Source organism: Taudactylus pleione, unplaced genomic scaffold, assembly GCF_031769625.1.
Source record: "Taudactylus pleione unplaced genomic scaffold, aTauple2 ptg000472l, whole genome shotgun sequence".
NCBI lineage: Eukaryota > Metazoa > Chordata > Amphibia > Anura > Myobatrachidae > Taudactylus > Taudactylus pleione.
This window is the reverse complement of record NW_028284874.1, coordinates 665,537-680,973: the sequence shown is the minus strand read 5'-3', so window position 1 is coordinate 680,973 and position 15,437 is coordinate 665,537. Positions and strand designations below refer to the sequence as shown.

Here is a 15,437-nt window from a genome sequence, read left to right as displayed (position 1 = left end):
GACTAGGGGCAAAGTCACCAGAAATCTGCCAGAATCACCCTGCACTGGGTACAAGTCACTGTATGTAATAGAGGAGACTAGGGGCAAAGTCACCAGACATCTGCCAGAATCACCCTGCACTGGGTACAAGTCACTGTATGTAATAGAGGAGACTAGGGGCAAAATCACCAGAAATCTGCCAGAATCACCCTGCACTGGGTACAAGTCAACAGAAATCTGCCAGAATCACCCTGCACTGGGTACAAGTCACTGTATGTAATAGAGGAGACTAGGGGCAAAGTCACCAGAAATCTGCCAGAATCACCCTGCACTGGGTACAAGTCACTGTATGTAATAGAGGAAACTAGGGGCAAAGTCACCAGAAATCTGCCAGAATCACCCTGCACTGGGTACAAGTCACTGTATGTTATAGTGAGATTAGCGGTAAAGTCACCAGAAATCTGCCAGAATCACCCTGCTCTGGATACAAGTCACTGTATGTAATAGAGTGAGATTAGCGGCAAAGTCACCAGATATCTGCCAGAATCACCCTGCACTGGGTACAAGTCACTGTATGTTATAGTGAGATTAGCGGTAAAGTCACCAGAAATCTACCAGAATCACCCTGCACTGGGTAGAAGTCACTGTATGTAATGGTGAGATTAGCGGTAAAGTCACCAGATATCTGCCAGAATCACCCTGCACTGGGTACAAGTCACTGTATGTAATAGAGGAGACTAGGGGCATAGTCACCAGAAATCTGCCAGAATCACCCTCTACTGGATACAAGTCACCGTATGTAATAGAGAGAGACTAGGGGCAAAGTCACCAGAAATCTGCCAGAATCACCCTGCACTGGGTACAAGTCACTGTATGTAATAGAGGAGACTAGGGGGCATAGTCACCAGAAATCTGCCAGAATCACCCTGCACTGGGTACAAGTCGCTGTATGTAATAGAGTGAGATTAGCGGCAAAGTCACCAGATATCTGCCAGAATCACCCTGCACTGGGTACAAGTCACTGTATGTAATAGTGAGATTAGCGGTAAAGTCACCAGATCTCTGCCAGAATCACCCTGCACTGGGTACAAGTCACTGTATGTAATGGTGAGATTAGCGGTAAAGTCACCAGATATCTGCCAGAATCACCCTGCACTGGGTACAAGTCACTGTATGTAATAGAGGAGACTAGGGGCATAGTCACCAGAAATCTGCCAGAATCACCCTCTACTGGATACAAGTCACCGTATGTAATAGAGAGAGACTAGGGGCAAAGTCACCAGAAATCTGCCAGAATCACCCTGCACTGGGTACAAGTCACTGTATGTAATAGAGGAGACTAGGGGCAAAGTCACCAGAAATCTGCCAGAATCACCCTGCACTGGGTACAAGTCACCAGAAATCTGCTAGAATCACCCTGCACTGGGTAAAAGTCACTGTATGTAATAGAGGAGACTAGGTGCAAAGTCACCAGAAATCTGCCAGAATCACCCTGCACTGGGTACAAGTCACTGTATGTAATAGAGGAGACTAGGGGGCATAGTCACCAGAAATCTGCCAGAATCACCCTGCACTGGGTACAAGTCACTGTATGTAATAGTGAGATTAGCGGTAAAGTCACCAGAAATCTACCAGAATCACCCTGCACTGGGTACAAGTCACTGTATGTAATGGTGAGATTAGCGGTAAAGTCACCAGATATCTGCCAGAATCACCCTGCACTGGGTACAAGTCACTGTATGTAATAGAGGAGACTAGGGGCATAGTCACCAGAAATCTGCCAGAATCACCCTCTACTGGATACAAGTCACCGTATGTAATAGAGAGAGACTAGGGGCAAAGTCACCAGAAATCTGCCAGAATCACCCTGCACTGGGTACAAGTCACTGTATGTAATAGAGAGAGACTAGGGGCATAGTCACCAGAAATCTGCCAGAATCACCCTGCACTGGGTACAAGTCACCCTGCACTGGGTACAAGTCACTGTATGTAATAGAGGAGACTAGGGGGCATAGTCACCAGAAATCTGCCAGAATCACCCTGCACTGGGTACAAGTCACTGTATGTAATAGAGGAGACTAGGGGTAAAGTCATGACCATATAATTGTCTGCGTAGCTTTGGAATGTTCTTGTATATTGTACACTAGTTACCAGGCAGAGGGATCTGTATTATGTACTAGCCTCCATGCAATGGACCTTGTATTATTTCCTTACCTCCCGGCCCTGGGCTCTGTATTATACGCCAGCATCAGAGAGTGAGGTCTGTATTGTATACTAGCCACAGCAATAGGCTTTGCTGGTGTGTGGGTGACTTACTATGGCTGGGTCACAAACCTGCTGTTCAATAATTGTTTTTTTTTATTTCCAGGAGGAACAGCAGAAGGCCAAGGTAAGCCTGAGCCTTGTACCCGTACTAATATCACTAAGTGGTGCACTCTGGGGCCACGGCATAACTATTACCATTACTCCATCCGATAACACACACTGATTATATCTTTGTGTATACTAATGTCCCTGCTCTGGTATTTATTTCTCCTGCAGCTGTGCATTAGCAACCAATGCTACAGTGATTTTATAACCCATAATAAGCATTGTCTGCACCTAACAAGCAACTAAGAAAATGAGTTTTCTGATTGGCTGCTGGATGTACAACCTATTGTACTATTGGTTCTTTCTTACTAAATTGATGAGCGGAGTCACAGGCTCTACAACCACTATGTTGCATTTTGATTTAAAAAACAAAAGAAACAAAACAAAAGACCATCTAAATTTTCTGTAACCAAAAAATGTTTGTGTTTCTGGATAAAATGATTTTACAGACCTGATATGTATTCTTTTGTTTTGTTGGCATTTTATCCATTGTTTTGATACAAGCCCTCCACTGGCTACCCCCTCCTCTTCAGAACCCAATTCAAGCTTCTCACTCTCTCAAAGCCCTCAGCCATTTCTCTCCCATTTACATCTCTTCCCAGCCTCTCCTGCCAACTTGTTACTTCCTCTCTCTCCCGCCTCCCAAGATTTTGCCGGCGCTGGTCCCTACCCCTGGAACTCTCTCCCTCTCCCCAACAGACTGTCCATCTCTACAAATCTTCAAATGGTCTCTCAAGACCCACTTCTTCATTAAAGCCTCCTAGCTCTCATCCAAACCTGTTACTATATGACCCTTCCTCTCCGCCTACCCCATCTGTGTCACCCCTGTTTGTCTTCCCCGCCCCTTTAGGACGTAAGCACTCACGAGCAGGGCCCTCTACCCTCATGTGCTTCTCCTTGCTTCTCCTTTCATCTCCTAATTCGGGCGCCTAACCTATGTTTGCTTACACCCTGTTGCTTATTTGAGTGGTATGATCGTTAATGCTGCAATGTGTATAAACTGTGTCTTTGTCTTCCCTGTTTTGTACTGTAAGTCACCGGTTTCTTGTTCACTTATTTGTCTATGTACGTTGTAAGGTGCTGCGGAACACTTCTGGCGCCATATAAATAAAGGGTAATAATAGTATTGACTCTCCGGTTAAGCATATATACTTTCCACAGTTTGCTAGAAAACCTCTGTCTTTAACCATCAGCAATATGCGGCCATGTTTAAGTTCAGAGTAACGAGTCCCTCCCACCCACAGCTGCCATGACGGTTCTATGTCCAGGTCTCGCACGCTATTTACCTGTCTTGTGACTTCTCAGCAGTCTGCTCTCCTCCCTCTGCTGGTGGTAGGTGGAGAATTGCTATATGTAGTATGACTGATACCGTGTGCCAGTCAGCTGCTATCACCTCATAAGTGGCAGCAAGGTTACAATCGACAGTTATTAATTTCGGCAGCACTTAATGGGCGGTATTCAATTGTTATAGTGCGCCCGATCTCCCGTCTAAAGTAACGGGAGATCATGGGGCGCTATTCAATTGTTGCTGTTTTTCGCGATGATCGCGCCCAAAGTGGTCGGGTTTAGCTGCGTAAAACAGCTACCCCCGCCCGACCAAAGTGCTGAGCGCGATCTCGAAAAAGTGATGTTTGGGCGCCCAAACATTTCACTTTTCACCCATCTCAGCCCGCACCCCCTGGGGCTGCGAGCTGAAATGGCGCACCGGCATCTGATCGCGTCCGACAGGAGACACAATTGAATAGCTTCTGTTGGGCTCGTACAGGGGCGCAACAATTGAATACCGCCCAATGAGTCTCAAGTGGTGAGTATGGGAAGGAACTACTGTCTGCACACCCTGAAGGCAGCCATCTTGCGTGAGCCAGCAAATCTTCATCCAATAAGCATCAGTGACCACGTTTCTAGTAAAATAATGAGGAGCAGTTTCAGAAAGTATCAGATCAGCCCTGAAATGTCTGCCGCCTGCGTAGATAACACAGATGGCCCCCCGGCGCCCGTTACCTCACAACGTGTGGTAATGCACTATTCTGAGAACTCTGCCTATCTGCATTGGGTGCAATTCCTCAGGGCATAGTAGGATTTCTCTTCTGTGCACCTGCTCACAGAATTAAGAGGCAGAAATGTCATCTGATTTTCCCACTTCTTTGTATATGACAAAGAACAAACCATTCCTATGTATTGGAGATGAGCGCTTGTCGTTCCTGCGACGTTTCCTGTTGCGCTTATATTCCCTCTCTGTTTTCTTTCAGATGAAACCCCCATTATAGCAGTCATGGTCGCCCTCTCCTCCCTGCTGATTATCGTGTTCATCATCATCGTGCTTTACATGCTGAGGTAAGTACCTGCACTCTTCTCCGCGCCGACTTGTTACGCCTGCGTATTCAGCTCGTAAGTGATTTTTAAGTAACCTACGTCTGTACTACTGTATATTCATGTCTGTCGGTTATATTATACTATATATTTGATATATTAGTCAGGAAAGTGTCCCTGGAAACTCATAGTGTTTGCACATATCAGTAATACCATTTATAAATAGGAATCTGTGTTTTTATTGGGGGGGGTTTGGTTCCTGTTACACCATTAAAAACAGGACTTGCACTTAATTTTGCTTTACATCTCTGCTGCCTTATGGTGGAAATAAAGTATATGCTGAGGTAATGTAATTCCGCAGCAGAGGTGTTTGGCCGCAGAGGGCTTCCCGTGATTGGATGCGAGTGTCATGTGATCAGTTCACATCTCCCCAGAGCTCGCTCACTCTCTCGCACGCACCAAGGACACTGCTGCTCCCCTGGCTGCCACAATAATTGTTTCCTATCTGTTTGTGTCCACTGTGCTTGTAACACTCCAATGAGAAAGTACCTAGTAATGTGAATTTTCACATCCCCCTCAGTTCCCCATTCTGTACAATAGAACATTGTGACAGCAATGGGGAAGTCTCTCTGTAACACAGTTGCACTCCTAGTGCCGTGCGCCAGCCGGATGTTCGGCATTTTTAAGCATTTGGCTACATAGTAATAAATAACAATGTTTTCCAATCATTTGTATCAGAAGTTGAGGAATATGAATGGAAACTAGTGTGCACATCGCCATGGTGAGAAGAAAGATTAATCAATTATTCCAAACCGGGACATGAAAGGGATTCATTATCCAGCTGGCTGCTTCCCCTGACCTTGTGCTTGTCCTCCTATTTGCAGATGAGAAGAAACCTCCTGTATAGTTAGAGCTGCACTGGGCGATAGCCTCTCTCCCAGCTCTGCTTTCTGCAGGTTTACTTCATCTTTGCACTAATTACTTTCCTAGATTCCAGTCACCGTTGGGGGAGCCGGATTCCCAGTGTGTTACGTACTGCTATATTATTTACGCCGAATGTCTTCCGCCCCCCCCCTCCTCCCCCACTGGGAGACCACTCTGCCCCAATCACTGTAATGAATCCTCTGTTATATTTCCATCTTTATGCAGAGTGGTAAAGATTCTTCCGAGCGCATTATTGGCGTTTTGTTGGGCCCCGGATGTCACCGTTGTCTACATTTTGAATGTTGAAATTAGAACCGCGGTCCATTGGTTCTGATGTGTACGCTCTTACCGTGTTCCTCTTTTCTCTCCATCTCCTGTGTGGACGATGGAAACAAAGTACGGCGCCGGTTGTACTGGAGCGGGAACCTGCCGTTAGTAATCCCACAGTGTTATTAGGATTGGACTGCACTCGTCTTTAGATGACTTTAGATTGTATACGTCACGAGCATAGCTTATTCTCTCCCCCCTTGTATTTTCTACAGGCGTGGCCACGTACACCTATACTCAAATTGCGCAAGTTATCCCCATTTGGTGTGACGCAGACTTTGCTGCACCAGGTGTCCCGCCAGAGACTCTCTCACAAAATATACATCTAATTGGCATCACTAATGCCCCATGCCTCTGAGATGTCATAAATTCCTGTTGAGTTGCTAAGCTGGATATTGGGTTGGTAAGAGTAGAGACAAGTCGTAGCCTTCGCCCAGTGTAGGTGATGAGCCTAATTCGGTAACTGTTAGGGGAACTGATAAATCAGCAGCTGTACATGAGTCCAGGACCAACCCCTGGAAATGTGCACCACCACTTGCATTATGTATTATGTCTTTATAGAAGAGTATTCATTTATTGGTTTCTAAACTTTTTTTCCTGTAGGTTCAAAAAGTATAAGCAAGCCGGAAGCCACTCCAACTCTTTCAGGTTGTCTAACGGCCGAGCTGATGACATGGGTAAGCGGCCAACATTATTTTCTGACAATTGCGGATTGTAAAATCTGTGTGCGTCATGGCATTTGGGGCGGCACGGCGGTTTGTACGTGCGTAATAGAGAATGTAAACGGTAACCTCCACTCGGGCAGGGACTGAATTGAATGATTAATTATTCCCCGTAGAGTGCTGCATATTATGTAGGATGACTAGATCAATAACCATTAATGATAAAGAAAGATTTGGAGCATTTTGACAGGAAGTATTTTGATAGTGCTACGTCTTTATATCAACGTTGGCTTGTAGGTGCTGGTGTATACCCAACTATATATCTTGGGGGTGATGGAGCTTAGAACCCGCCAAGGTGAAGCCTACGCACAGATCACAACGGTCTCCCAAAGACAAAAGGCCGTTGTTTAATGGATGGGCTTCATGCATAATCACGTGACTCGCTCTCATACCTACGGTATGGCGGTTATGTCAGGCCTACAGCTCCCCTTGAAATCCAACCACATCATTTATATTCATGGTAAGAATCCAGCTGTGATCGGAGCATTCGGGTCATTATCCAGACCAAGCTGTATTAGATCCGGAGGATTTGCAAAAAAAAAATTACCTAGGCGACTGCTTATTGCGTTGGCTGCTCTGTGTGAAAGGTCATACATCCAAGCCGTTTTAACGGAGTCTGCCCCGAAAACATGCCTTTTAAGTTACGTGAAGAAGCGTCTTGGCACAATCGGGCAACTTAGGATCCCCAAATATTTTCTCACACTTAATATTAATATTAAGTGTGAGAAAATATTCTCCCTAACAAAACAATGTAGAAAAACCGCAGCGACTCCACCACGCACATTTACACGCCCCATTAACAGCCAAATTTAAGAAATATTGTTGTACTTACTGGCCCCCTTGAGTATAATGTAGCCTGAGATGTCTCTCGTGCTTGGGTGGGTCTTGTTTGTGTTGTCGGAGTCCCTCCCCATGAGCAATCTGGCATGTGGGAGTGGTTTTGACAACCCTGAATAAGGCCAGTGCTAGCAGTTTGGGAAACTCTCCTGCCTGGAACGTTCCAATGCATCCGGGGTCTGGACCACTTCATCTACCCATAGCGACAGTTGTTTAAGTTCTGTTGGAATGGGCCTTCATTCACATGGAAGTATGTCCTATGAAATGCTTCATGTTATTACAGAACCTCAGAGCATGCCGCTCCTGGCGAGGTCGCCCAGCACGAATCGCAAGTATCCGCCGCTGCCTGTCGATAAGCTGGAGGAAGAGATTAATCGCAGAATGGCTGACGACAACAAGCTTTTCCGGGAGGAGTTCAATGTGAGTGCCCGGGAATAGGCAGAAATAGCAAAGCCACCTGCTGACCCTGCCCCATACCTGCGTAATCGGGCTCTTCTATCCTGATGGTCACCAGTATACCTCTATGTACACTAAATCCCCCAGACATTAGACAATGGGATGTAGTCGTCATGTCAAAAGGTCGACACCCTATTGTTGATAGAATGTCGACTCACAACATCGACACTGTCAAAATGTTGCCAATAGAAATTTTAACGTTTAGTCTTAGGATTGGGTGTTGACATTATGTAGCTGACGTTCTTGGACGTCGATATTGTGTCTGTCCATATGTTGAACATGTCTACGTTTTGTACGTCGACTATTCTGTGCCTGATGACAGTATGGTGGCTATACAGTGACTGTCAACACACTGATTGTCGATAAAACTTACCAAATCCTCAGACAGTGTCGGTTTTACATGGCAGAGAGGGTGTAACATTGAAATATGAATTTGAGTGGGCATCGCCTTTTGGTAGTATTCTGCGGTTAAATGCATGACGGCCATTGCCGACACAACACTTCGGTATGTGGATCACATCCTACAAATATTAAGTGGTGTTCAAGTCGTCTTCGCAGATGAATGCCTATTATAATGCTATTAATACCCCTTTCAGACATACGGCCGGGGAAATTTCCCGCTCAGACCTGGGAATTTCTCCTGTGCAAATTCCTGGGTATTTGGTCGAGACCCCCTTTCACACTGCAGCGTCTACCAGGGAAATTCCCAGGTAGACTCCTTTCAGATATAAGCCGTGTTTTTTAGTTTTTAATATTACCTGTCTTTCCTCTGCCCTTCCTAGCCTATCCCCTCTCCGGCTGCCGCTGATGATGTCATCATCATGCAGCAGCCAGCCGACCAATCACTACAGCCATTTTATTTTATTATTAGAAAATTATTTAAATGTGCCCTGGTGGTCCAGCGGGAGTGCGGGTGGCCCGCTGTGGCAGAGACCCGCCGGCGGGTGTCCCCAGCGCTGGGGGTGCTGAGCAGCAGCGCTGAGCGTCCTATAGGACGCTCTAAACTGCCAAATCAATGTTAAAGCTGCTTGGTGCAGCCCGGGAGTAGTAAATTCCCGGGTAGCACCATTCAGACATAAGCAGGGTAATTTCCCGGGACTTGCGTCCCGGGAAATTCCCTGGTCGATTGAAGGGTCGGTACCCGGGTAGGTACCTTTCAGACATACGCACCAACCCGGGAATTTGGCTGAGGCAGGCCATATTCTTGGGATTCTCGGCATGTCTGAAAGGGGTATAAGTTACTGTTGTTATACTGATTTGTGCTGCGTCAATACAATTCGTGTCCCTGCCAATGATTTGGGCGGCTTTAATAAGTACTGAGCATTCTGTGTATTGTAAACTGTAGCAATGGGGCTTATGTATCAAGCAGTGAAAATAATGGAGTAGAGGTGCAGTTGCCCATAGCAACCAATCAGCTTTGAAGTAGCATGTATCACGTACAGACTATAAAATAGGAGCTGATTGGTTGCTATGGGCAGTTTCTGCACTGGTCCACTTTCCCGCGTTTTTCACTGCTTGACAAATAAAACCCCTATGTTCATTCTTCTGTTACCCACAAGGCAACCTAGGCAAGTGCCCACGACTGGTACATAAACTCCTGAGATGGGGAAAAACCAAAACTGGCTTCAGAACTGGAAATTGTGTCTCAGTTGCCATTGGGGAATCTCTAGGTCAGCAGCATTAGCAGATACAGAGTAGAGAGCACAATTTTCTAGTATCCCAAAGGGATTTAATGGATTTCCGTAGTATTGGAGAGTGCCGTTATGTAAGTGACTTCCGTGTGTACAAATATCACTTCCCATCTGCTGATTTTTTCCCTCTCACTTCATTTTAATGCTTAATGGATTATGTCACCAGCGAGGGTCCTTGTCTGTCTTTGCATCATTCATCTTTAATTAGTTTCCTGTCCAATTTATTGTGAGATTTTCCAGTTCTATGTTCCAGTGACTTTGCTGCCACCCAGTGGCCACTTGAAGAACAGCTTCTTTTGTCTTTCAAATTTAGAATGAATATGTAATTTGTCAGTGAATTATCCCTTTCTCCAATGTTGTCTCTCTGACTTTAAAGGCTCTTCCTGCCTGTCCAATCCAAGCAACATGTGAGGCCGCCTCAAAGGAGGAGAACAAAGAGAAGAACCGATACGTCAACATATTACCTTGTGAGTGTTTATATTCAATGTTCATCTTTTATATGGATCCTCGTTTCAGTCATGTCGGGCATCTTGCGCTTTATGGCGTATAGATGCTAGGTGTATGAGAACACATCTGTACGTGTACCCTGTACACCACTGATGGATTTGTGCGCTATAGCATTGCGACCAGGACGCTGATCTTCGAAAAAAGCAGGATGATCGAGGGCCAAGATTACTGAACTGCGCCATCTAACCTGCCACGCAATATTGTGCTAATTGACACCGCCACAATAAGTTCCCATCTCCGTACGCATACTCCAAACAAGCACGGAAGTTGGCCTATATGCCCATTCCCAGAATACATTTCCGTTCCCTGCTCCCCATGGTACCCCCAGTTGCTCCCCAGAAGCGCCCATCTCATGCAGAATGAGACTTCACGCACTATCACTCTCCGTCTGTGTGCGCACTGATAGTCTAGAGCACGTGCAGGTTGTGAGCGCTTTCTACGGTGCATGCGCAAGCTGGAGAGATCCGCGAGGTCCGTCCACATTTCCGGCCCTATACGTGTTCGCTGATGCCCCCCACTCGCAGTGGATCCCCCCCCTCTATGAGCTGATGAGATTAATGTTGCTTCCTCGGTTGTTGCGTAGTACAATAGTTGAAAATTTAACATAGAACCAGCGTAAGCTGTAAGTGCACAATGTCTGTGAATAGTGATCATTATAAAGTGCTTCTCAATAGATGGCAATTCCTGCTCATTGTTGCAGCATTTTCAACCGTTAATTGTAAATGTATTTTTTGTTTCAAAAACGGAATCGTACTTTGTAGATAGAGTTGTCTGAGAGGTCTCTGCTCATACAAATCATTTCTCCCCATGCGGGAATAAGATTCAGCTGTATTGTCAGCTTATTCTCATGTTCTACACATACTGGTTGGATGAGCACATTTACTGCTACTATGTATGTGCTGCTTTATGGAAACACAATCACTGGTACTACATAGACTATATGATCATCTGTATACACGTTTATCTCGGGTACGGATCTTGACTGTCAGAATGCCAACAGATTTCTGTACTTATTATAATCCTAACACTCCTCCTAACCCACTACTCCCTCTGCCTAACCCACTACACCCTCTGAGTAACCCTAACCAATTCCTCCCGTAGCCTAACCCACTCCTCCCTCTGAGTAACCCTAACCAATTCCTCCCATAGCCTAACCCATTACTCCCTCTGAGTAATCCTAACCAATTCCTCCCGCAGGCTAACCCTCCCCCTAGTGCCTAACCCACTACTCCCTCTGAGTAACCCTAACCAATTCCTCCCGCAGGCTAACCCATTACTCCTTCTGAGTAACCCTAACCAATTCCTCCCGCAGCCTAACCCTCCCCCTAGTGCCTAACCCACTACTCCCTCTGAGTAACCCTAACCAATTCCTCCCGCAGCCTAACCCTCCCCCTAGTACCTAACCCACTACTCCCTCTGAGTAACCCTAACCAATTCCTCCCGTAGGCTAACCCATTACTCCCTCTGAGTAACCTTAACCAATTCCTCCCGCAGCCTAACCCTCCCCCTAGTGCCTAACCCACTACTCCCTCTGAGTAACCCTAACCAATTCCTCCCGCAGCCTAACCCACTACTCCCTCTGAGTAACCCTAACCAATTCCTCCCGCAGCCTAACCCTCCCCCTAGTGCCTAACCCACTACTCCCTCTGAGTAACCCTAACCAATTCCTCCCGCAGGCTAACCCATTACTCCTTCTGAGTAACCCTAACCAATTCCTCCCGCAGCCTAACCCTCCCCCTAGTGCCTAACCCACTACTCCCTCTGAGTAACCCTAACCAATTCCTCCCGCAGCCTAACCCTCCCCCTAGTGCCTAACCAACTACTCCCTCTGAGTAACCCTAACCAATTCCTCCCGTAGCCTAACCCATTACTCCCTCTGAGTAATCCTAACCAATTCCTTCCGCAGGCTAACCCTCCCCCTAGTGCCTAACCCATTACTCCCTCTGAGTAACCCTAACCAATTCCTCCCGCAGCCTAACCCTCCCCTTAGTGCCTAACCCACTACTCCCTCTGAGTAACCCTAACCAATTCCTCCCGCAGGCTAACCCATTACTCCCTCTGAGTAACCCTAACCAATTCCTCCCGCAGCCTAACCCATTACTCCCTCTGAGTAACCCTAACCAATTGCTCCCGTAGCCTAACCCACTACTCCCTCTGAGTAACCCTAACCAATTCCTCCCGCAGGCTAACCCACTACACCCTCTGAGTAACCCTAACCAATTCCACCCGTAGCCTAACCCACTACTCCCTCTGAGTAATCCTAACCAATTCCTCCCGTAGCCTAACCCACTACTCCCTCTGAGTATCCCTAACCAATTCCTCCCGTAGCCTAACCCACTACTCCCTCTGAGTAACCCTAACCAATTCCCGCAGGCTAACCCACTACTCCCTCTGAGTAACCCTAGCCAATTCCTCCCGCAGGCTAACCCTCCCCCTAGTGCCTAACCCAATACCTCCGCAGTCTGTCGCTAGTCTGTTTGCCGCTGTCTGTATTGTGACCATTAGCATCTTGACTGTCAGGATGCTGACTACTTCCCGTTTGTCTCCCATTGCGGCGTCAACACTGAATATCGGGCGCTTCTTAAGACACTTCATCTGAAGGCTGTCACACAAGATAGAGAGAGAGCCATTGAGTCCGCAGTTATATATTTATACTGTATATTACTCTTATAAAGTAAGTTTTAACAAATGGGCTTTCAGGTATGAGTCATAAAAGCATAGTGATAAATATTTAGTTGCTTTGAACTGTATAATAAGGATGACCATTTGGCCAGCGGTGAATTATAGGCGATTTGGGGTCCTTTGCAAACATCGGAAATCCAAGAAATCAAATCAGAGACCAGCAAAATGCGTCATTCATCACCAGCGCGTTTCACGTCTCCAGAAGAAACCTATTATTCCCAAAGCTGTGCTTAATGTTTTCATTATTCTTTTGTGTTGAATATTTGATTAGAAAGCACTGATCAGACAGGACATCAGGATACTCACATTAATGAGGATACAATGGGTCTTCTGTATTGCGCTGTTTTTGCATTGAAATATTTTCATTTCAATTATTTGTGTAAAAGGTTTTGGTTTTTTTGTGCCTAAAACCGGTTTGTGCATCTCCGTTCCCCTATTGTGTAACTGGGGATTAGTCAGCTCTTCTTCAGTGCTGTAATTTGTTCTAACAATCTGTTTTATTATATCTGTCCTCTGTATTAGAATTTGTACATTTGGGCTCCCTACAAAAGTACAGCGTGCCCTTCATCCTTGGTTACTGTGATATTTCACGTTATAGCGTGAACTAAAATCCTAGTGCCAAGCCTTGACTGTAATACACATTTAGATTGTAAGCTCATTGGCTCAGGGTTTCTCTAACAACAAGTCCGTGAAAACTGTTGTTTTTTTTTTCGTTTGTTTGTTTTTTTGGTTCCGCTGACTGTAGACACGCTGCCATACAGATGTGTAGGAAACCGGTTCTGTGCATCAGTCGGTATACAAATAATATATATATGTGTGTAACTTTTAACACCTGTGACCTTTCTGCTCTTTGCAGATGACCATTCCAGGCTCCACCTGAGTCCAATTGAAGGAGTGCCTGATTCCGACTACATTAATGCTTCTTTTATCAACGTAAGTTTTACTTTCTTGCCTGCGGAATGTTGACTACCGGCTAAAACTGTCCTACCCAGCCGGTGTGTCGGCATCTCCACGCGTTTCTCACACAAAAGGAATATTTCACTTTAAATTAAAAGGGATCCTGTTTTATTTTTATAGAAGCGTTTAAATAGAATAGTGATAAAATACACACTAAGGGGACCTATTCATTATTCGGGGCCCCCAATATCGAAGTTTCCTACTTGCCGTGAGCGGTGGCGGATAGTAGGGTGATTCTATGTTGCTTCGATGTGGGGACAGCTGCTCCGAAAAGCCGGAATCTCTACGACACCTACAGCTGATTGTACCGCTGCTAATGAGCAGTATATTACACTGCCGGGACGGAACCAGCAGTGTTAGTGCGCGTGCGTCACCTCCTTCCAATAGCCTGGTACAGAGTTTGCTGAATACAGGGCGACCACCTCAGGAGCCCATTAAAGAATGGGCCTGGTACTGATAACATGAGGAAACTAGCCCCTAAATGATAAAGATTAGGCCCCTTATGTACATATAAACTCAAGTGAGCAAGACCTGTGTAAAAGGTGAATTCTGATATCATCATTTCATGTGTTCATTAGGAAACCTTGTGTATGACCCTCTATGACGCATCAAGTCTTGGAGGTCAATCCAATTAGGTGCGAATTTCGAGTAGCGAGTTTCTTTCTTTCTAACTCGCACACTTCTCCGCGAGGCGCGCTCCCGAAAATTCTTCAATCCAATTAAAAATGCCTATTCACATTGCTCGCATGAAAATGTGTGGAGACCATCCTGGACCCCCCAAAATGCCGTATAGACGGCTGTTTGTGGGCATTAGGAAGGTACTGTATGTCTTTAAATGGTGTGAAATGGCTGATTTGTGGGGTTTTTATTAGATGCATGAAAATTATAAAAACCATACTTTTTTAGTTTCATCTCAAATGCATTAAACGAGAAATGCAAAAAAAAAAAAGGAAAAAGGGTGATTTTGGGGTACTTTGAGGGCACCTTGGAAAAAAAAAATTCTAAAAACAATTGTTTCCAATAGAAAATTATTGCAGTTAACTTTGGGGTGCCTAAACTAATGTAAAAAGTTGATTTTAGGGTCATTTGAGGACATTTTTTTTGACATGTAATTATTGGACTAATTAAGCTAATTGGAAACTTCCAGTTGCCTAATTAGCCATTAGGGGGAGTTTCCAAGGGGTTCAGCACAGTGTCCCCACATTTTGACCTTATAATAAAGATTTTCCTTTCCATCTCTCACCCTCAGGGAGGTGCGAGTGGAAAGTTTCGAATTCAGTCTGACTGACCAGTGCGAGTTGCTGATTGGATTGCAAAAATAGCACCTCGCACCTTGCCATTCGCCCCTGATAGGATTGACCCCCCTTGGTATTGTTTGCTTGGAAATTGAAACTATACAGAGTTGTATTTTTTTAAATTGGATAATTTTTCACGCTGTCTCGTTGCCGTCTTACAGGGTTACCAAGAGAAGAATAAGTTTATAGCTGCACAAGGTAAGACTGAATTGACTGATATTTCGCACTGTCGTACAGTCGATAAGACAACCTGAATGCAGCCTATCCATTCACCGGGAGCTGCTGACCTCACTGAGGCACAAAGTGCCTCATCGCTGTCATTCGTTCTAGTGAATTGATAATCGGGTCATTCATTTACTGCACAAAATAGCTGCTACCAC

The 15,437-nt window shown here is 45.5% G+C and overlaps 1 protein-coding gene across 2 annotated transcripts in view; it reads left to right on the top strand.

Annotated features, from left to right (window-relative positions):
* Window positions 1–15,437, top strand: part of PTPRA (protein tyrosine phosphatase receptor type A) — a 161,533-nt gene that overhangs the window by 120,668 nt on the left and 25,428 nt on the right. For both annotated transcript variants that reach the window (XM_088448934.1, XM_088448933.1), the window contains 7 exons: window positions 2,348–2,368; window positions 4,599–4,683; window positions 6,514–6,587; window positions 7,753–7,889; window positions 9,993–10,083; window positions 13,662–13,738; window positions 15,219–15,255. In XM_088448934.1, coding sequence (XP_088305060.1) covers window positions 2,348–2,368; window positions 4,599–4,683; window positions 6,514–6,587; window positions 7,753–7,889; window positions 9,993–10,083; window positions 13,662–13,738; window positions 15,219–15,255 — 522 coding nt within the window. The remainder of the gene's footprint in view (window positions 1–2,347; window positions 2,369–4,598; window positions 4,684–6,513; window positions 6,588–7,752; window positions 7,890–9,992; window positions 10,084–13,661; window positions 13,739–15,218; window positions 15,256–15,437) is intronic.